General features: G+C 36.8%; 1 protein-coding gene across 24 annotated transcripts in view; it reads left to right on the top strand.

The window, feature by feature from the left end:
- TRIP12 (thyroid hormone receptor interactor 12) overlaps positions 1–22,896 on the top strand; it is a 152,837-nt gene that overhangs the window by 86,552 nt on the left and 43,389 nt on the right. For 23 of the 24 annotated variants that reach the window (XM_017947046.1, XM_021924071.2, XM_021924068.2 and 20 more), the window contains 7 exons: positions 6,016–6,099; positions 7,571–7,666; positions 16,074–16,222; positions 19,553–19,588; positions 19,668–19,763; positions 20,548–20,640; positions 20,839–21,000. In XM_017947046.1, coding sequence (XP_017802535.1) covers positions 6,016–6,099; positions 7,571–7,666; positions 16,074–16,222; positions 19,553–19,588; positions 19,668–19,763; positions 20,548–20,640; positions 20,839–21,000 — 716 coding nt within the window. The remainder of the gene's footprint in view (positions 1–6,015; positions 6,100–7,570; positions 7,667–16,073; positions 16,223–19,552; positions 19,589–19,667; positions 19,764–20,547; positions 20,641–20,838; positions 21,001–22,896) is intronic. The other variant, XM_021924070.2, reaches the window with a different exon arrangement.

Raw genomic sequence — 22,896 nt, 5'->3', positions numbered from 1 at the left:
GTATAACTGCCCATCGATTGAAAGAATTTAAATTCATAGTAAAAATATAAGAATATAGTTTAAATTGCTTCACACACATATAAATTTTAATTTAGAATTTTTGTAAGCCCTAAAATACGAGTATTCAGTTTGAACCTTAGCTATAAGAACAGTATTTGTATTGTTATGGGCTTCTTATTTTTTTTTTTTTTTTTTTTTTTGAGACGGAGTCTCACTCTGTCGCCCAGGCTGGAGTGCAGTGGCCAGATCTCAGCTCACTGCAAGCTCTGCCTCCCGAGTAGCTGGGACTACAAGCACCAGCCACGTCGCCCGACTAGTTTTTTGTGTTTTTTAGTAGAGATGGGGTTTCACCGTGTTAGCCAGGATGGTCTCGATCTCCTGACCTCGTGATCCGCCCGTCTCGGCCTCCCAAAGTGCTGGGATTACAGGCTTGAGCCACTGCGCCCGGCCGGGCTTCTCATTTTTATTCTTGATATATTAGAAGCACAAAAATTAAGACTTTTCTCTCAGCTTTAAATATGTACCCATTACCTATACCAAAACAAGGCTAATACTTCAACTATTAATTCTGGCTGATGGATATCAAAATACAGTTTGTATTGACATTTCTCAGTGACATGAACAACAGGTAAAGAATGTTAAAATCAATCGCTATAGGCTTATATGTATGAGCCTTATATCAGATGATACAGGTTTAGATGTGGACATATACTTCCTTTTAAACAAAGATATTTCAGATACTATTGTTCACTATTAGTATACATTGTTATTTTCTTTAATGTCTGTAGTTGATCATGCCATAGTTTGCCAGGAAGGTTGTGGTTTACCCACTACTGATGTCTTCTTGTTCTATCTAGCTTAGCATTTTTTTAACCACTACACTTTCTTAGTTTTATATGATAAATTATGTGGTGGGAGAGTTTTTTCCCATATTTGTTTTCCTAGTTTTTCTGAAGGTTTAAATGGTAGATATTTGGAAAGTCCATTTCATTGCAACTCATTAAAACTGGTTGTGACTCACAGTCTATCCCAGTGTTGTATGCTCCTTCCCAGTTTTTAATGTTTATTCAAAGCCTGAATGTGGAAATGGAGTAATTCCCAAATGGGTAACAGAAAAGGAGCTGCAGGCTATTAATGTAGACTTACTACAGTAATTATTATAACTAATATTTATACAGTGTATACCACATTGCAGTCCAGCCATAGTATTAAGTACTTTACATATATTCTCTTTCAATATTCCAAACAGCCTACTGAGGTATGAGTGCTCTTATTACCATTTTATAAGTGAGGAAAAACGGAGACAAACATTGCTTATGCTTGCTCAGGGTTACAAGCTGTGATGTGTGACTTCCCAAAGCCAGGCATATTTGTAACATCATTGTTGTCTAATACAGTTGCAAGAGTTTATATAATTTATACGAATATATAATTGAAGGCTGGAATGGGAATGGGCTGTAAAATTTTGTTCCCCTATTTATTTACCTAAGAGAATAAAAGCATACAGGAATCAGGCTCATCCAACTGCCTTTCTAAGCACTTTGAGGCATTCCGTTGTCATTTATGTTTGAAATTACAGTGTGATACAAGTGTTTCCCAAACTGTGCATTGTAACTGGTGATAAAAAAATACATCTGGCATGTGCACTTGTGTTAGAGGGCTGACTTCATTACATTCTGGAGGATAGATCTCTTATGAATTATAGGAATTTCTCTGCTGACTCTTGAAAGTATTTATGGGGAAATAAGCTAATTATTTAGTAGCTTTACGTTAAGTTCTTCATGGTAATGTGCTTTAGCTTCTGCATGTGTAAAATGGGAATGTAAAAGAAGATACAAACCTAAATTAGTATGGTGTATAGGTTCGTGGACTTAGGGCTCCTTTTGACAAGTAAACGTTTTCAGATAGTACTTGTATAGTAGATATAAGACTCCGTTGAAAACATTTATTTGGAAATAATGTTGTTATTCTTTTAAAAAGCCCAACCACATTAGCTCTTCATGTAAGAAATGCTAGCCTTTAAAGTTGAAAGTTAAGTGTTTGCCACACTTTCGCAAGAGTCAGAGGCAGACTCCTGTGCATTCTTTTTTTTTTTTTTTTCTTTCTTTTTTTGAGGATAAGTTTCTCTCTGTTGCCCAGGCTGGAGTGCGGCATTGCAATCTCAGCTCACTGCAGTCTCTGCCTCCTGGATCTGAGTGATTCTCTTGCCTCAGCCTCCTAAGTAGTTGGACTACAGGCGCCTACCACCACGCCTGGCTAATTTTTGTATTTTTAGTACAGAAGGGGTTTCACCATGTTGGCCAGGCTGCGCTCCAACTCCTGACCTCAAGTGATCTGCCCACCTTGACCTCCCAAAGTGCTAGGATTACAGGCGTGAGCCTCCACACCTGGTCTCCTGTGCATTCTTAGTTTTGGACATAATCAGAACTGTATAGACCTTTATAGTGTTGATAAAGTCTTGCAAATGCTAGTGGTACTAAAGTAAGGAATGAAGTATTTTTCTTTATTCTTGTAAAATAATGTCACTCCATTTTGCATTGGGTAACTTTATAGTTTCAGAAGAAATGATCAGGGTTAGATCACATAAAGAAGTATTCCAATTTTGTTAATTTTGCATCTGTTGGTTAAAGTATAAAAACTTGTCACTCCGTAATAGAATGTTTGTATTCTGATTTAGACAATATCGTTCTCCATTGTTTTCACTTATGTGTATTGTAAACTGTCTTACACGGTACTGTGAAGATATTTTAAGACTAAACAGGAGAAATATCTGTTGAAAATCTGGCATTGGATTTTATCTACTGATAGTTACATTTGTATATTTGACTCTGGGAACAAATCTGGCCTATGCCCAAGTAGGTTTGAAGCCTTGACTAAGGAACTGTAGCCAACTCCTGTTGATTAATTACATTTTCATATCTGCATGACTTTACAGAACAGCCATCTCTATACTCCTAATTAAATTAGCCAGTGGCTTGGCTGGCTTAGGTTTTCTAATTTTTTAAAACATACAAAACTAGTGGTTTTTTTTTTTTTTTTTTGTAAAACCAAACTCATTTTGTAAAACATACAAGAATAGTTTTTATATATGTTTTGCAAAATTAGAAAACTCGTAACTCCTATCTGAACTCCCACTTTAGATAACCTAAACTACTTCATAAAAGGGAACAAAAGCTTAATACTTGCTATCAGAGGTCTGGCAAAAGAATTCTTTTCTTCACAGTTAGTTTCCAATTTCTGTCAAAACCAGCACCCTACCCTCTACTGATAATCAGACTTTTGACAGTAGCTCACATCTCTCACCCCAACACTCCGAGGCCGAGGCAGGTGGATCACTTGAGTTCAGGAGTTTGAGATCAGCCTGGGCAACGTGGTGAAACCCTATCTCTACAAAAAAAATACAAAACTGAGCTAGGCTTGGTGGCATGTGCCTGTGATACCAGCTACTCAGGAGGCGAAGGCGGAAGGATCACTTGAGTCCTGGAGACGGAAGTTGCAGTGAGCTGTAAATTGCACCACTGCACTTCAGCTTGGTCAAGAGAGCAAGACCCTGTCTCAAAAAATAAAAATAAAAAAGGTTCTGTGGCTCCCCAAAGGTTGGGACTCTGCTATAATAGAACCTTAGCATCTCTTTTAATTATGTTCTTCTGTAGGTTTTATGTTTTGATTAATTGATGTCTTTGTGGCAGTGAAGTTTTGAGATATTCATTATGAAAGTGGTTAGAATAAAATATTTAAGAAGTAATGTAAGGTAGAAACCTTTAGTGGTTGTAGGTCTGGAGAACATTTTAAAGTAAAATCAAGTAGATTCTCTGATCAATAAACTTAAAAACCCAGCAGTACTCTAACAGGTTAGATTTTTGTGTGTGCGTTTTTTAATGTATGGGCTCCAGAGTGTGGTTTAAAAATACCAACTATTTCATTTGTAAAAACTTGGTATTTGCTTCCCACATAGATAGAATAGTCTTAAGATAAGTTTAAGAGCCATTTCAGTTATAATTGTACCTGGTAACAGTATTTGTTAACAGCATTTCTGTATAATGTGAAGAAGCAACTTTGTTTGAATTAAAAATCACTGCTAAAGAATATGTTTGAGTCATATAGTTTCTAAGGGTAGAACCTGTGAAGTCAGGCTTCCTAAGTTCAGATCTCCGATCCATAACTAGCTATCTGACATTGGCCAAGTATGCTCAGAGTCACAAAACCTTGGTTTCCTTATGTGCATGATGATTATAATACCTTTTGTACAGTTAGGAGGAAACTTAGACAATGCCTATGTATAGTAAGCGTTTCATAAATGCTGCGTACCTGTAAGTAGCATTATAGTGTGTGTGTAGTTACTGGTTAATTTCCTTTTTCTTTACCAGAAGTGTGGATTTTGCTTAACCTTTATACAACTTCAGTGTTTCTGGTTAATCTGTCTCTCTATGGCTCTAAACCTTTGGGAGTGGTGGGGGAGTTTCCAACATTTTTGTAAAAGGCCAGTTAGTAAATGTTTGATGCTTTATGTAGTCTCTGTTGCAAGTACTCAGTTCTGTAATTACAGCGTGAAAGCAGCCACAGACCTGTAAATGAATGAGTACAGCTATGTTCTAATAAAACTTTTATTTACCAAACCATGTGGTGGACTGGATTCGGCCTTTGGGCCATATTTTGCTGACCCTGTTCTAAACCATAAGTTTTTCTAAGAATTTTTTTTAATCCCATTAATGAGGTTATATAGAGAATACTTAATGGTGTGTGAAGAGAATGGTAATATGAAAATACAGTCGGTGGCTGGTATTTTGGCATCTTTTTCTTCAGACAAGCTCTTTAAATTCACATATGTTATTCGCACATGCCTCTTTAACAATTATGACAAAAATATTCTTCCTGGCTTGCATTCTGTCACAATCTGTTCAGTATATAGGGCTTAAGGTATTGTGGAAGAGCTTATGTAGATCAATCATCTGGGTTAAAAAAAGAAAAAGACCCAGAAAACAAACAAAAAGAACCCCCTTTGACCTCAGCAGACACCTAGAGGCACAATTAACTGCTAGTTTTGTAGGACTATGGTTTTACTTTCTGTTCAGATTCACAATAGACTCTGTCTCCATTAGCTCAGACTGGTTTTTTGTCATTGTTGGTCAGGTTAGCATTTCGATTAATAGTATCCTGAGTTTTAACTCTTCATTTTACACTAGTTTTGACACTTTATTGCCCTGTCTTTCATACTTTTTGTTTTTAGATAGAGTCTGGCCCTGCCGCTTAGGCTGGAGTGCAGTGGCATGATCATGGCACACTGCGGCCCCTACCTCCTGGGCCCAAGCAGTGCTCTCAACTCAGGCATGCCTAACTCAGTAGCTGGGACTACAAGTCGCACTATGTTACCCAGGCTGGCCTTGAACCCCTGAGCTTAAATGATCCTTCTGCCTTGACCCGCCAAGTGTTGGTATTACAGGCGTGAGCCACCATGTCCAGCCTCCTTCATGCTTCATAGCAGTCATCTGTTAGTTGTAATATCTTTTTGCACTCTTGAAGTTAATGAAAACAGATAAATGATTGTATCAAGACTGTAGTCCGGGAATGAAGCAGACTTAGAAGGCAGACATCTACATACAACATTTCCCCCAAATGTCAATTTTGCCTTTTTATTATTTTTGTTACTAATTGGCCATCTGTTAAATAATCACAATTGTTTTAGCAGTATGTTCTTTATTGACTTTCAGAGAGGGATTCAGGACATCTTAATTAAAGAACAGTTTCAAAGGCACAAGAAATTTGTCAAAAGCCATGTATAAATGAAAAACAAGCATAAAAATACAACCTTTTTAATACTAAAATAGTTGAGTTCTCCTTTCGTTGCTGAAAGCTACAGGATAAAGTCTAGAAGAACAGCTGAGTATACTGTGGCTAGACAAGTTTAATTGCCTTTATTCATTGTAGTCCACAGAACTTTGGTTTTTCTAAGATAAGCCAGACATAATGTGTTTAAGTGCTCCTCTCCTAACCCTCATCTTTCCCCTCCACCCCAAGCCTCTAGTTCTGTTGCAGGGGCTGTTGGCATGACCACCTCTGGGGAGAGTGAATCAGATGATTCCGAGATGGGACGTTTGCAAGGTAAAAACAGTTATTGAGCCTACAAGAAACCATTACCATGAGCTACCTGTTAATACCATACTTTATTGAAATTAATTTAAATTCATTTGACCATAATCTAGCAGTACCTGCACCTCCCAAGAAAAAAAACAAAAAAACTTCTTAGTAGCAATTTCATGATTTGGAATTAGAAGATGAGTTATCTGCCTCTAGGTGTTTACTGTTTAACTAGATAAAGCCTTACATATTTATTTTTGTTTAAATTTTTTTTCTTTATTGTGGTTGCATGTATAGCTGGTTTCAGTAATAAATAAGTTAAAAATCTTGAAAAACGGGTATCTTAATATATTTTTGTCTGGAGTCCAGTAGCATTATGAATGCATTTAACCCACTTAGGCCTAGTGTTCCATTATTGGAACGCTAAGGATGTGGGAGTTATTGATATCCTACTGCTCAAGGCCGTTGCCAAGGTCTGACTTTTCACTCATGCAAAAATTTAAAAAATTGCAACCTGCAGCATAAATGGGTTTTAATAAGGTGTTTGCCATGGTTTTTTATCTTCTTGATCCTGTTTCAAAAGGAATGTATAGTGTATATACAAATTGTAGTTTTTTTAAATGTTAACAAATGCTTTTACAAAAGCAGCCTAATATTATGTATGGATGGGTATATATTTTTATCTCAATTGATTTATAACAGATCTCAGTGTGAGGCTTACAATAAAAGTATTATTTATAAATCATTTTTGATTGCTTTTAAGTTCCTGAGGGAACATACAAGTATCTCTAGGACTCAGACTCTCAGGAACACAGAGTTTTTGTTTGATTGTTTTGAGACCGAGTCTTACTTTGCACTCCAGGCTAGAGTGCAATGGCACGATCTCAGCTCACTGCGAACTCCGCCTCCCGCGTTCAAACCATTCTCCTGCTTCAGTCTCCTGAGTAGCTAGGATTACAGGTCCCCGCCACTGCGCCTGGCTAATTTTTGTATTTTTAGTAGAGACGGGCTTTCATCATGTTGGCCAGGCTGGTCTTGAACTCCTGACCTCAGGTGATCCATCTCGGCCTCCCAAAGTGCTGGGATTACAGGTTTGAGACACTATGCCTGGCCTATTTTGTTTTGTTTTCACATTTTGGAACTAATAAAAATCATATACTGTTTTCATATGGTTTTATAGGATCTGATGACCAACAACTGATTGGGAAATAATGTCATACAGAAAACAGAGCAAGGGTGCTTAACATATTAGCTCTTCAAAATAATCAAAATACTTACCTTAGGTTTTTCTTGAAATATTTTACACATTCCTGTTGGCACTGATTTAATATATTAGGGTGGTCTTGAAAGTTTGCAGCTTCTCTTAATAGTTCAGAAAGCAAAGTAACATTGACTGAATCAGTTAAGTGAGACGAATCAGTTACTTGAAATTTTCAGATAGATCAGTTGCATGAAGTCATCTTAGTTGTTCACTCTGCCCTTCTTTTCTCTCTAGCTTTGTTAGAGGCAAGGGGTCTTCCCCCTCACCTGTTTGGTCCTCTTGGTCCTCGGATGTCACAGCTTTTCCATAGAACAATTGGAAGCGGAGCTAGTAAGTAAAAATGTTCCTTCCCTGAAACCTCTCAATAATTAGCCAACTGCTATTTTTACTTGTAACCTATTGATCGAAGTATTAAGAAGTTTTTCATCATCTTTAACCCATTTTTAAAAAGAAGGCTTGTGCACATTCACACCTTAAGTACAATTTTCATTGCAGTATTACCCAGATTTTATAGCGAGATTGATTCTGTTTGTTTGAACAAAATAAGAATAAAGAATCTCAAACAATTGCATTGGTAATTATGGCACCTGATGGCATGTTTTGCATAGATTTGAATCTTGAGTTTGTCATAGTGATGTATTTGTCAAGGTGAGAGGATAAAACATTAAACAGTTTGCTAGCTGAATTTTTTATAGCTTTAAATATTTAGACATAAGGTTCCCATGTGTACTTTTTTAAAAAGTTTTTTTTTTTGAGACAGAGTCTTGCTCTGTCGTCCAGGCTGGAGTGCAGTGGCGCGATCTCAGCTTACTGCAACTTCCACCTCTCGGGTCCAAACAATCCTCCCGCCTCAGCCTCCTGAGTAGCTGGGATTACAGGTGTGTACCACCAAGCCCGGCTAATTTTTGTATTTTTAGTAGAGATGGGGTTTCACTGTGTTGGATGGCTGATCTCGAACTCCTGACTTCAGGGAATCCACCCACCTTGGCCTCCCAAAGTGCTGGGATTACAGGCGTGAGCCACTGTGCCTGGCCTGTTTCCTTGAATTGGGATCAAAATACGATTTATACATTGCAATCAGGTAGTTTCTTAAGATTTTTGTTTGTTTTTTTAAGAGAAATTTGATTTTATTTATCACTGGGGAGAAGCCTGGAAAGGAAAAAAACAAAAAAAAAACTGTTGCAGGGGGTCCCTAAGGGTATTGATTTTGAGATATCTGAAACCTGTATTTAACATCAACCTTTACACATGAACTTAATGTAAACCGTAAACTAGAGCCAGAGTCAAAAACAATGCCACACCTTTGTGCCCATGGCCCAGCTTTAACGGTACCTACTTCATATCTAATCTTTATCTGTAGCCTCATTCACATCCTTCTTCCCATATTAGTTTGAAATGAATCCCAGGCATTATATACAGTCATGTGCTGCATAATGATGTTTCATTCAACAACAGATCGCACACGCTACATCAGTCCCACAAGGTTATAATGGAGTTGAAAAATTCCCATCATCTATCTAATATACAGTACACATTTTTAAACCATACTTTGATCATTTAAAGCCAGAGGTGTCCAGTCTTTTTGCTTCCCTGGGTCACATTGGAAGAAGAACTGTCTTGGGCCACACATAAAATGTAGTAACACTAATTATAATAACACTAATAATAGCTGATGAGCTTAAAAAAAGTCGCAAAAAAATCTTATAATATTTTAAGAAACTTTACGAATTTTTGTTGGGCTGCATTCAAAGCCATCGTGGGCCACACATTGAACAAGCTTGGTTTAGAATGTACTCCTTCTACATACTAAAGAAGAACATTAACTGTAAACCTTAGTAGTAGGTATTCCAGAAGAAAGCATTGTTGCCATAGGAGATGACAGCTTCATGCCTATCATCGCCCCTGAAGACCTCCAGTGGGACATAAGATGTGGAGGTAGAACATAATGATATTGATGATCTTCACCCTGTGCAGGCCTAGGTTAATGGTCATGTTTGTGTCTAAATGTTTTAAAAAACTGTTTAATTAAACTAAAGAAAAATGAATTTTCAAAATAGGAAAAAGCTTATATGGATATAAAGAAAGAAAATGTTTTTATACAGCTGTACATTGTGTTTGTGTTTTAAGCTAGTTAATACTACAAAATAGTCAAAGTTAAAAAACGTTTATGAAAGTAAAAAGTTACAGGAAGCTTAATTGCTTTTTTCTTTCTTTCTTTTTTTTTTTTTTGAGACGGAGTCTTGCTCTGTCACCTAGGCTGGAGTGCAGTGGTGCAGTCTCGGCTCACTGTAACCGCCTCCTCCCAGGTTCAAGCAATTCTCCTGCCTCAGCCTCCCGAGAGGCTGGGACTACAGGCACCCGCCACCACGCCTGGCTAATTTTTTGTATTTTTAGTAGAGACGGGGTTTCACTCTGTTAGCCAGGATGTTCTCGATCTCCTGGTCTTGTGATCTGCCCACCTCAGCATCCCAAAGTGCTCGGATTACAGGCGTGAGCCACAGTGCCTGACCGGTTAATTTCTTTAAGATATTTCTTATAAATTTAGTATACATATATATGCAGTTTATAGAATTTATAGTAGTGTATAATCTAGGCTTTCACATTCACTCACCACCCACTCGCCCAGAGAAACTTCCATTCCTGGTAAGCTCCATTCATGGTAAATGCCCTATACAGAAGTACCATTTTTTAATCTTTTATATCATATTTTTATTATACCTCTTCTATGTGTAGATATAGTAACATATACAAATACTCATTACAACTGCCTATAGTATTCAGTAAAGTAACATGTCGTACAGGTTTCTAGCCTAGGAGCAAGGGGCTAAACTCTGTACCATCTTGGTTTAAGTGTACTCTATGATGTTTGCACGACAAAATAGGCTAACAACGCATTTCTCAGAACATATCCCATTTGTTAAGTGACACCTAATTGTAATCTATAAACATTTCATCATGTGGTTCAAGATAATGCTCCTCAAAACACACAGTCACATTATCACATTTAAAAAATAAACCAGCAATTTCTTAATAATAGATAGCCAATAGATGTCGAAGTTTCACTGTCTCAATATCATAAGTGTATTTCTTGCAAACTGGTTGTTGGATCTAGAGACCTCTTCACATTGAGTTTAGAGCCTTTATCATCTTTTCTTGGTAAACAAAGCCTATTGAAAAGTCATAGTGTGTTCTTAGAAAGTACATAGTGTCTGTCTTTTAACAAGCTGTTGAAACTAAGTACCTATGTAATAGGGGTTACAAAATAGTAGTATTTTAGACCTAATAATCTCTTTTCATTTATGAGAAGTAAAGAAAGTATTAATAATTTAGTAGAAATATATAAAGGATATCTTCTTCTCACCTTCTGTTTGATTGCCCAGGACAGTAGTTGATACAGGAAAAATTATTTTTCACTCTTTACTGGTTAATAAAAGGAGTGATTTTTATATCCTCCAAAGGTACCATTGTTGTATTTTTGTTTTGCTTTTTAACATGTTTGTTTTTAAGTGTGATTGTAAGCAGTGGGTTGAGACGTGTGTTAGACATTTCAGTGATTTTCATTGATACTTGAATTGTCCCAGCATTGGATGATGGGATCTTTTTGAGTTTGGCTTCTGAATCTTTCGGCCATAACCTTAGTAATTTTTGATAGCCTTCTTATTTTCTGGTATGATAAGATGTGGCAAACTCAGTTGACTTATTTTTTCTTCCTGCTATGGTATGGCTGTGTACCCACCCAAATCTCATCTTGGATTGCAATCCCTACAGTCCCCACTGGGATGGACCCAGTGGGAAGTAGTTGAATCATGGGGGTGATTTCTCCCATGCTATTCTCCTGCTAGTGAGTTCTCACTAGATCTGATGGTTTTATAAGGATTTGGCATTTCCCCTGTTGGCACTTATTCTTTCTTCTGCTGCCCTATGAGGAAGTACCTTCCACTGATTGTAAGTTTCCTCCCCAGCCACGCCAAACTGTGAGTCAATTAAACCTATTTTCTTTATAAGTTACCCAGTCTTGGATATTTCTTCGTAGACGTGTGAGAATGGACTGATACACTCCCCATACCTGAAATTGTTCATTTCCCCATAGAGCGTTGGTTTATTTTGTATTTAGAGACCGCAGTCTGCCATATTCATTTCTTCTGGGTTGACCATTATTTCTAGACTCTTTTAAAAGTTGGTATGATACCACCAATTCATGTTTAGGTCTACAGAGTTTTTATTTAACTTCATTCATGTTATATCTCCTTTCTCCAATGCTGAGTGTCCTAATTCCCAATAATTATAACATAGTGACTCATTTACTTTATCCCACAGTACAAGATTTCAAGTTGCTACTGAAAGTATTATTATTAAAAAAGTCAAAAAGATTATTTTACAGTTCTTTCTGTTCCTGGGATATTTTTTACTTTGTGTTAAAATTAGTGTGTTTTAAAGTCATTTGAAATAATCCATCTTTTTCTTTATGCCAGCAGGTTGGATTGGTTCATTTACTTCATTTTGCTTCTGATTTTTAGGGACTGCTTTTTAAAATGTGTATTTTGCTTTTATAATTATATAATATTTACACAGTTGTAAAAGTCAGATCTACAAACAAGATATATTTAGAAAAATCTTATCTTCTTTTGCTTTCCATTTCCCCTGCTTCTTCCTCTTACATAAATAATCTTTTAAATTTTATGGCTTGTCCTTCTGTTATTTACTTTAAAAAATCCATAAATATCTATATTGTCCATGGGACTTCCTTTCTCAGTTAAGAGTAGCAAACTTTATACACTTTACTTTGCTTTTGATACTGTATTTCGGTGTTCACTCTTCACAGCTGCCACATGCGTGTTGCATGTTCAACTGATAGGCCTTTGTAAAGCTGCCATGTTACTCCATTGTGTGGGTATACATAGTTTATTTATATAGTCCCCTGTTGCACATTTGAGTTATTTTCAGTTTTTTTTTCTATTGGCTAGCCTTCAGTGAAATGTAGCTTTCTTATTTTTTTTTTTTTTCAAGCATTATCTTTTGGATAGATTTATAGAAGGAGGATTGCTGCTTAAATGAGTGTAAATGCATACGATGTTTTGGTAGGTGTTGCAAACTCCTCCAATTTGGGATTGTACCATTTTGCATTTCCACCAGTCGTGGGTATGACAGCAGTATGGTATCAAGCTTTTGATTTTTTACCACAATTCATTGTTTCTAACTTTTTTTTTAGTTATATATCTTCGTATATTTCTTTTAGTGGTACCCTAGGGAGTATAATGCAAATTCACTGCTTTGTTATAGCATACCTTAAATTAATACTTTATCAATCTCAAACAGTACAAGATTTTCTTCTGTCTTAGCAAAACTTCTTACTCTCCCCTCTATCAGTTTTTTTTGTTTGTTTTGTTTTTGTTTTTTTTGAGACGGAGTCTCACTCTTGTCATCCAGGCTGGAGTGCAGTGACGTGATCTTGGCTCACTGCAAACAAGTGACTCTTGTGCCTCAGCCTCCCGCGTATCTGGGACTGCAGGTGCACACCACCCCGCCCGGCTAATTTTTGTATAAGGTATGCTATAATAAACCAATGAATTTGCATTATACTGCCTGTATACTCTTAAGAGTGGATTTTATATTTTTACGTGGCTGAAAACATTTTAAAAGAGTCATATTTTCTGATGTGAAAATTAAATGCAGATCAAATTTCAGTGTCCATAATATTTTATTGGAATATAGTCATGTTCATTTGTTTGTATTAGTCTTACTTTCTGTGGATACTTTCCAGCTACAGTGCCAGAGTTGAGTAGTTGCAGTAGAGACCATATGCCTGTAAAGCCCAAAATAATTACTATCTGGCCCTTGAGAGAATGTTTGCCTGCCAAACCCTGATCGACAATAACGGTTCTCAAAGTATGATCTGTGGACTCTTGGTTCGTGAGAGACCCTTAAATGAGTTCTGTAAGGTCAAAACTAATAATAGTTACTAAGATTTTTCCTTCTGTTTCTTTGATGTTTGAACTGATGGTTCATAAGCTGTAATGGGTAAAACTGGTGGGATCTTAAGCATGAAGGAGTGGCACTGAAACTAGCAGTTATTGTGTTTTTCACTGCCACATACTCCAAGTAAATATAATTCAGTTTTTATCTAAGATGCCCTTACTGAACCAAAGTTAATTTAATTAGGTCTTTACTCCCAAGACATGTCTTTTTAATAATCTTTGGAACACAGTAAGGCCAATCTTTTCCATTTACAGTTGACTCTTGAACGACATGAGTTTGAACTGTGCGGGTCCACTTATTCATGGATTTAAAGAATAAATACAGTTAGGCTTCTGTATCCATGAGTTCTACATTAGCAACCAAATTCATACTGAAAATAGTGTTTGGGTCGGGCACGGTGGCTCACGTCTGTAATCCCAGCACTTTGGGAGGCCAAGGTGGGCAGATTGCCTGAGGTCAGGAGTTCAATACCAGCCTGGCCATGATGGTGAAACCCCAGCTCTACTAAAAATACAAAAAAATTAGCCACGCGTGGTGGCCTGTGCCTCTAATCCCAGCTGCTTGGGAGGCTGAGGCAGGAGAATCGCTGGAACCCAGGAGACGGAGGTTTCAGTAAGCTGAGACCGTGCCACCTGGTTTGGAAAATAAGGTTTTTTAAAATCAAAATTGTTTATATTAATGTATAATGAGTTAACTGGCAAATATTTAAAATTTTTGTATTTCAATTAACATATTTTAAAATTATCAATAAATACAACCCACATAAACAAAAGTGCTTTGTGGTCCCTCAGTAGTTTTTAAGAGTATAAAATGATTCTAAATTCAAAATCCACTACTCTAAGAGTTGGTTTCTCTTCATAGATCAGAAGATAAAGTAGGTTTTGGTAATGGTTTTGGCTTTTTGTTGTTATCTTCAGTTTAGTGTAAGTTATTTTTAGGTACATCCCAGATGTTTATTGGTATTGATGATAATTTTGATTGTGCTGTATAAGATCCATGTCCTTAACAGTTGTCAACCCACATGGTTATAAGACCTCCATCTAGTCACATACATGTCAGTTCTTTCTCTTAGGGGGTTGTGCTATTAGGCCATACTTGATGTGAACTGTTTAATCCTTTTAAAGTTTAATCCTTTTAGAATCAGCAGAGGATTCGTTTGTTTTCACTGTTTTTCTATCATTTTGTTTTTCCTTCTACATTATGTCAACACAGAAGTGATAAACCTACTCTCACTGGAATTGATATTATTTAGTTTAAAATTGTTAAATTGTATTTCCCCCAACTTTTCTTCTGGTGTATTTTTGGATGAATTTTAATTATGGTAAAGGTAGGTAGGCAGCGATAGCTATAGAATGCAGTAGCCACAATCTTAAACCATAAAACAACTTCCATGAATTGCCATGTGCCCCTTTGAGAGGTGTATGCCCCCAGAAATATCACTAATGGTCAATTGAAATTATTAGCTTTAGTTTTTATGAGAATTTCACATTCATTGACAGCTTCCAGACATATATCCCATTTCTACACATTTCAATACTTAATGATATAGGACTGGAAAAGTCCAATATGAAAAGAATAACTTGAAAAGGTGTAAGAAGTGAAGGGGCTTTAAAAGTAACATCATAAAACATTGGTTAAGTGTTAATTTAATTAATTGTGGTTTCAAGTAGGAAAGTGTCCATGAAAAATGAAACACAGTCATAGACTTAATTTTTTAAAATTAATTAATTAATCATTTTTGAGATGAAGTCTTTGTCTGTCGCCCAGTCTGGAGTGCAGTGGCATCATCTCGGCTCACTGCAGCCTCTGCCTCTAGGGTTCAAGCAATTCTCCTGCCTCAGCCTCCTGTGTATCTGGGACTACAGGTGCACACCACTGTGCCAGGCTAATTTTTGTATTTTCAGTAGAGACGGGGTTTCACCATGTTGGCCAGGTTGGTGTCGAACTCCTGACCTCAAGTGATCCACCTGCCTTGGCCTCCCAAAGTGCTTGGATTACAGGCATGAGCCACTGAACCCAGCTTGTAGACTTTATTTTGGAGTGTATTGTTCAGCTTAATGACAACTTATTTCTCTGTGGTTGTTGAGTATTCACATTTTTCAATTGTTGGAGTAATGGAATTAAGTCTTAAAAGTAGAAACATTCTGATAGCCATCATCTGTGCAGGAAATGAAAGAGGTTGTAAGGGTTTATAATTGTGTGTGTGTGTGTGTGTGTGTGTGTGTGTGTGTGTGTGTGTGTATTTTTACAGAATATTCTTTTCGTTCCCTTTTTTGTTAGATACGTTGTTGTGTTTGTTTTTTATTTCCTTGCCCTTTCACTGTTAATTGGATTCTATTTATTCTGGAATGGATATTTGGAGGTGTATAACGTTTCCTTTGAAGTATGGGCATCATTGTTTAACAGGTTTTTATTATTGTAGCAAACTTTTGCTCACGATTTATATTTCCTTAAAACAGATCATGTTAAAGCTATCAGTTTATACTGGTCTTATGAATATTATTTTTTGTTTTTTTGCTGTGAAACCAGTCAACTTTTCAATTAAGAAGACAGAAATATATAACTGTGAAAGCATGATAAGGCAGAGCAGATGCAACTAATTTAATTCTTCCTTCAGTGTATTAGCAGTGTGCCTTGACCCTGGTATAGACCTGTTAGGATCCAAAGAAGATAAGCAACCAGTTACATTGCGAGTCACACCTTATACCTAGTAATAATTTTCTTAAGTGTTTAAAGATAATAATTATTTTTTTCTCTAAAGGTTCTAAGGCCCAGCAGCTACTACAAGGATTGCAAGCCAGTGATGAAAGTCAACAGCTTCAGGCAGTTATTGAGATGTGTCAGTTGCTGGTCATGGGAAATGAGGAGACACTGGGAGGGTTTCCTGTCAAGAGTGTTGTTCCAGCTTTGGTAAGCATAGTGTTTTCCCCTCATTTTACCTCATTTGTCTGCAGAAATCTGCTGATTTTTTACTGAATGTATGATTATTGTCAGTATTAATTTTTAAAACATGATAGAGTTAAGAGACGAGTATATGACTTGGTGCTTTTATTTCATGCTTATAGATACTGTGAGCAGTTGCTAATGAGATAACAAATTTTCTAAGTCTTTTTTTGATGAATAGTCACCCAATTCTTGATACTTAAATGACTGGTTTTAAATTGTTCGCCTCATCAGTAACCTTAACTCCTGCCATGTAAAATATACGTGCTTTTTCTTTTAGCCTGGTGATCCATGGAGCAATGGGCCAGGGAAGCTCACTTTGGGTTGTGTCGGAGGGCCAGAAAGGTTTCATATTTAGTACGTGTCTACATGGGAATACTACTCAAGCCATATGGTATATATGTGGATCCTTTCAGTTTAAAAGCTTTTATGTTGGCCAGACACGGTGGCTCATGCCTGTAATCCTAGTACTTTGGGAGGCCGAGATAGGTCGATCATCTGAGGTCAGGAGTTTGAGACCAGGCTGGCCAACATGGTGAAACCCTGTCTCTACTTAAAATAGAAAAAATTTACTGGGCATGGTGGCAGGTGCCTGTAAATCCCAGCTACTCAGGAGTCTGAGGCAGGACAGTCAGTTGAACCTGGAAGGCAAAGAATCGCTCTAATCTCTTGCAGTGAGCTAATATCGTGCCACTGTACTCCAGCCTGGGTAACAGGAGTGAAACTCTGTCTCAGAAAAAGAAATAAAGACTTTAAAAAATCTTCTTAGTGCCTTTTCAACACAGTTATGAGTTGATATTTTGATATGAGAAATTTATTAACAGCTTGATTCCTTAAACTTTTAAATATGAAAACAATAGGAAGAAAAATTGCTATTATCAAATGTAGGCACCTTAGCACAATACAGTGTTTAAATAGTGGATTGATAATTTCTTTGTTCAAAGTTAAATAAATTGGCTATAATGTAAGATTAAAATTTGAGTCTAAATCAAACGCTACCAAAAGACAAACATAAACATGATGACATTGTAGCATGTTTTATTTTGGAAATTACAATTAAATACCATGTAAATCTTTTTTGTATATGCAGTAAAGCTGTGGTTATTACATCATATTGTCCTATTTGAACAAATTATGGAGATAGCTTCAGTTTTGGTGAGAGAGCTGAGTAAAGAAAAGCCTGTGAAATGCAAGGTGATGATTCTTATTCTGCTTGTTCTTATTTGGATGGCTCAGCTCTGGCAGAGTTTGATAAAGGATAGAACAATTTCTTCACCTGCCACCCAGATGCAGATAATAAAAGCCAGTGTTCAAATTTTATCATTTCCATTCTAGTAAAAGTTGTACATGTTGCTTTCTGCGTGTTTCATAATAGCAATATTATTAACCTTTCAACTTTCAGATTTTGCCTGTGTTAATGTCCATTCTCAGATTGCTGATTTGTTCAATAGCTGGCTTCTGTGACCCGCATCAAATTTTCGTTTGTTTTATTGTTATTGTTGTTTGTTCAGTAAGAAGTAGCAACAAATAACTGGGCTTACCTTATACTATCTACAGTTAAATTTTAATTTTTATTAGTTAAATAAAGAAGCCATTAAGTCTAGGCGGAAATGTTGACACATAATTCACTTTACTTAATGTGCTGGTTGTTAATTAGATTTAAGTACCTGATTGACTTGCACAAGGATGCTCTCGCTATTAATAATGGCTGTTATTTTTTTTTTTTTTTTTTTTTTGAGACGGAGTCTCGCTCTGTCACCCAGGCTGGAGTGCAGTGGCCGGATCTCAGCTCACTGCAAGCTCCGCCTCCCGGGTTTACGCCATTCTCCTGCCTCAGCCTCCCGAGTAGCTGGGACTACAGGCGCCCGCCACCTCGCCCGGCTAAGTTTTTGTATTTTTAGTAGAGACGGGGTTTCACTGTGTTAGCCAGGATGGTCTCGATCTCCTGACCTCGTGATCCGCCCGTCTCGGCCTCCCAAAGTGCTGGGATTACAGGCTTGAGCCACCGCGCCCGGCCAATAATGGCTGTTATTAATGAGTTCTCCAGATATATGTTTTATCACAGGTGAATATTATTTATGTATATCTCTTCATCACAGTGCAATCATGTGACATAAATAGCCATTTTTGGTGAAAGGGAATCTGCTTATGTCAGTCCTTCCCAAACACGGTATAACAAGGTTGTTTAATAATTGGGGAACTTAGTACTTTTTCTTTTAACATGACAACCCCTTTCAAATTACACTAAGTGTTCTAAGTGACTAATATTAAGTGATTTGATAAATAGGATTTTGGTTTTTTTAAGTCCTGAAATGGAGTGTGTGTATGTGTTATGGTGTTTGTGTGTAACTGCTTTTAAACAAAAATAGTTCTTAGGACTTCTGGTATGTAGGTATACTTTACCCAGCACAATTCAGAGCTGAGAAGACATTCATATTGTGTGAGTATTGTGTTAGAATATCTGATGTTTGTTGTTGTTGTTATAAATTTAATTGAAGGGTACTTAATTCAGTGCATTTAAAAATTTCTGTTGAACCAGAAGACAGTGAATGACTGTCTTACCCGCAAGGAGAAAATTTCTTTGGTGACTCAGCTGCTTCAAGAGGACGGAGTGTGTATCCCCAGCAGTTTTGCATTCCTTCATTAGAAAAATATAGCTGAAATCTGCTTAAGATCCTTCCCACAAGAAAAACTAAAATCAATATTTAAACTTATTCCCGCGTATATGGAGTAATTATATTAATTTGGCTTTAATTAGTGCATAGTTTCTGATGTGATCTATCTTGTGTTTAAATCCTATATTACTGTGTATTTTAAAGCTGAGTTAAATGGTGCTTGTCTGTTTTAGAGAAGCTTGTTCACAAGAGTTATGGTCCTGAATCTTTGCTGACATTTGTTAATTCAACAAATGTCAATGCATTGCTGATCCTGTTTATGTATCTATCTAGTATTTATTAACACTGGTAAGTTCTCAGGGATATATTAATAGGCTTCTGAAAGGGTTAGAGCTACCAAAAGGATAGGTTGTAAGTAACAAGAAGGCTTTGTTTGTGACCTGTATCATGAGGTGATGGTTATCTAGCAGCACCCTCAAGTCGGAGTCACTGTGTGTGATGAACCATCCTGAGTGTAATCATTTCTGGTGTATGCCTACTAGGTTTTATCTTGACGTTATTTTTGTGTGGTAAAAGTTACGAATAATACCATTTCAGCTGAAGTTCAAATAGAAGAGGAAGAAACACCTTTAGGATTTTCCCAAGGAGTATACCTTCTAATACTTTGTTATCTTTTTAACAGATTACATTACTTCAGATGGAGCATAATTTTGATATTGTAAGTATATACTGTATTTTTTTTAATGATGGATATTTAAGTTTTGAATTTTTATTCATCGAAATCTCTTCTTTTCTAGATGAACCATGCTTGTCGAGCCTTAACATACATGATGGAAGCACTTCCTCGATCTTCTGCTGTTGTAGTAGATGCTATTCCTGTCTTTTTAGAAAAGGTGATCCTACTTTTACCCCATTTGTTCAAAAGCAGGCATAGGGAAATCAAGTCTCAAACTCTTGAATTTCAGCTTTCATTATCTAAATAAAGTATATTTTTTAGCCAAGATTCCTGAAAAATGTTTTATATCCAGCAGATCAATAGTTTGAAGTTGAAGATAAATCATTTGTAGAATCCCAGCCTAGTTTTGTAATTTTTAGTAATAATTAGCACATTAATATAAGAACTTTCAGAGAAGAACTTTAAAGTATTTGATTAAAAATAATCTGATTTCTAGAAAACATCCCAGTGAGGTTGATAGGTATTTATACCCTCATTATATAGCTGAGAAAGTTGAATCAGTGGGGAATAGAAATTTTCGTATGGTTTGTAGTAAACTGTGTTTTTTGTCTGTCTTACGGACCTTTTTGTTTGTTTAATGCACAACAAAATTTACTTTATCTCATAAATTTGCAATATGATGTAAAGTTAAAATCTGATTTTAAAATTTTTTTATGTAAAACAACTCATCTGTTTTAAATCTGAAGATTTAAAGGTTATGTAATTGGGTTTGGTTTATTATGTAAAACATTTTTCAGTATCTTAAAACCACAAACTGGTTAGAAGGAAACTGTTTTGGCCATACTTTATAGCTTAAGCTGCTAAGCGACTTACATCCTATGGTGGGTTACACGTTTTAAGATAGTATACATTGATGTAAATTAGAGAAAATACTGTCTGTAGAAGATAAGTTATTGGAAAAGAACTTAAATGATAACCTTATGGTAACTATATGTTCCCAGCTGCAAGTTATTCAGTGTATTGATGTGGCAGAGCAGGCCTTGACTGCCTTGGAGATGTTGTCACGGAGACACAGTAAAGCCATTCTACAGGCGGTAAGTGTTGTTACTGAAGGACTACATTTCACCTTATGTAGAATTTTTAAAATCCACATTTGTACAAGCTACTTAATTGCAGTTTTTGTAAGATACAAATGTTGTTTCCAAAGTAATGTGCTAGACTTTTTAAGAGTTAAATTATTTTTATTGCTGATAAAGGATTTTTCTTTACCTTAACAGTTTTCTATATTTTAGGGTGGTTTGGCAGACTGCTTGCTGTACTTAGAGTTCTTCAGCATAAATGCCCAAAGAAATGCATTAGCAATTGCAGCCAATTGCTGCCAGAGTATCACACCAGATGAATTTCATTTTGTGGCAGATTCCCTCCCATTGCTAACCCAAAGGCTAACACATCAGGTAAAATATGCATCTATTTTATGTGCCATTAAGTGTTTTATTACTTATTTTTTTAATTTTATTTTTTATTTAATTTTATTTTTTTTTGAGATAGAGTCTCACTCTGTTACCCAGGCTAGAGTGCAGTGGCATAATCTCAGCTCACTGCCACCTCTGCCTGCTGGGTTCAAGTGATTCTCCTGCCTCCGCTTCCCGAGTGAGTAGCTGGGATTGTGTGTGTGTGCCACCACGCCCTACTAATTTTTGTATTTTTAGTAGAGATGGGGTTTTACTATGTTGGCCAGGCTGGTCTTGAACTCCTGACCTCAAGTGATCTACCCGCCTCAGCCTCCCAAAGTGCTGGGATTACAGGCATGAACTATCGTGCCTAGCCACTTTTTAAAAATGACAATTTCAGTTAGTATTTTAAATCTTTCAACTGCATATATAATCAAAAATGTTCTGATTAATATTTTTTATTTTTATCCAGTTATGTACCATATTAGGTTATTTTATAAAATTTTGGTAGATTTATTCAAACGAACAGTAATTCATATGTTTGATGACTTTAACAATTTTGACTTTAAGGGATGGATTTGTTATTTCAGCAAACACTGAGTATTTACTCTGTGATATGATCAGAAGTTCTTTTTGGAAAGATCACCCTTTCTTGAGAGGCATTGGAGGAGTCAGATGGAAACAGGAGGATGTGGGTTAAGACCAGAAGAGAGACTAGACTGTGTCCCAAACAGAAATGAAAAATGTAGTTTGTGACTGTCTGGGGTTGGAGAAGAGCAAAAGCGATTATCTAGGTGGCAGAATCAATGGACCTGATGATACAGTGTGAAAAGCAGGGTTTATGGGCCGGGGATGGTGAGGACAAATTGTGAGTGCAGCTTCAAGGCTATGGAGAAATTGATCTTTTTTTTTTTTTTTTAAACTACAGAGAAATATTTTAAAGTGTTGTTTGTTATTGCTAAAGATATTTCTAGAAACCTGGCTTTGAAATTGCCATTACAAAGTGTGGCTAAGACCCGTGGGACATTAGGTTAATAAAAATATTTTTAAACAATTTCGGAATTTTTTTTTTTTTGTTCTGTTTTGTTTTGTTTTTGAGACTGAGTCTTACTTACTCTGTTGCCCAGGCTGGAGTGCAGTGGCGTGATCTCACTGCAGCCTCTGCCTCCCGGGTTCAAGCGATTCTCCTGCCTCAGCCTCCTGAATAGCTGGGATTACAGGTGCGTGCCATCACGCCCAGCTAATTTTTGTGTTTTTAGTAGAGACAAGGTTTCGCCATGTTGGCCAGGCTGGTCTCAAACTCCTGCACTCAAGTGACACACCTGTCTCAGCCTCCCAAAGTGCTGGGATTACAGGCGTAAGCCACCGCGCCTGACCAAATAAGGGATTTATGTAAGATAAAATAGTAGTGATCATTTAATCACCCTAGAGTCTTTTGCTTCTACGATGATCAAGGCAAAGTAGTGTTACTCATTTTTTAAAAATGTGTTTATGTGTTTATTTTTAAAAACATAGTTGGCTGGGGGCACAATGACTTGCACCTGTAATCCCAGCATTTTGGGAGGCCGAGGGGGGTGGATCACCTGAGGTCAGGAGTTAGAGACCAGCATGACCAACACGGTGAAACCCCATCTCTACTAAAAATAAAAGATTAGCCGGGCGTGGTGATGCATCCCAGCTACTCGGGAGGCTGAGGCAGGAGAATCGCTTGAACTCGGGAGGTGGAGGTTTGCAGTGAGCTGAGATCGTGCCATTGCACTCCAGCCTGGGTAACAAGAGTGAAACTCTGTCTCAAAATAATAATAATAAATGAAAACATAGTTGAGATAATCTTTTCTGTAGTCTAAAAGTGTGTGCTCTGGTATGTGATAATCAGTTCCATGTGATGTTCTTTAGAAA

Source organism: Papio anubis, chromosome 10 (assembly GCF_008728515.1).
Source record: "Papio anubis isolate 15944 chromosome 10, Panubis1.0, whole genome shotgun sequence".
Lineage (NCBI taxonomy): Eukaryota > Metazoa > Chordata > Mammalia > Primates > Cercopithecidae > Papio > Papio anubis.
The sequence above is the reverse complement of the archived record's forward strand: the minus strand, read 5'-3'. Positions and strand labels throughout refer to the sequence as shown.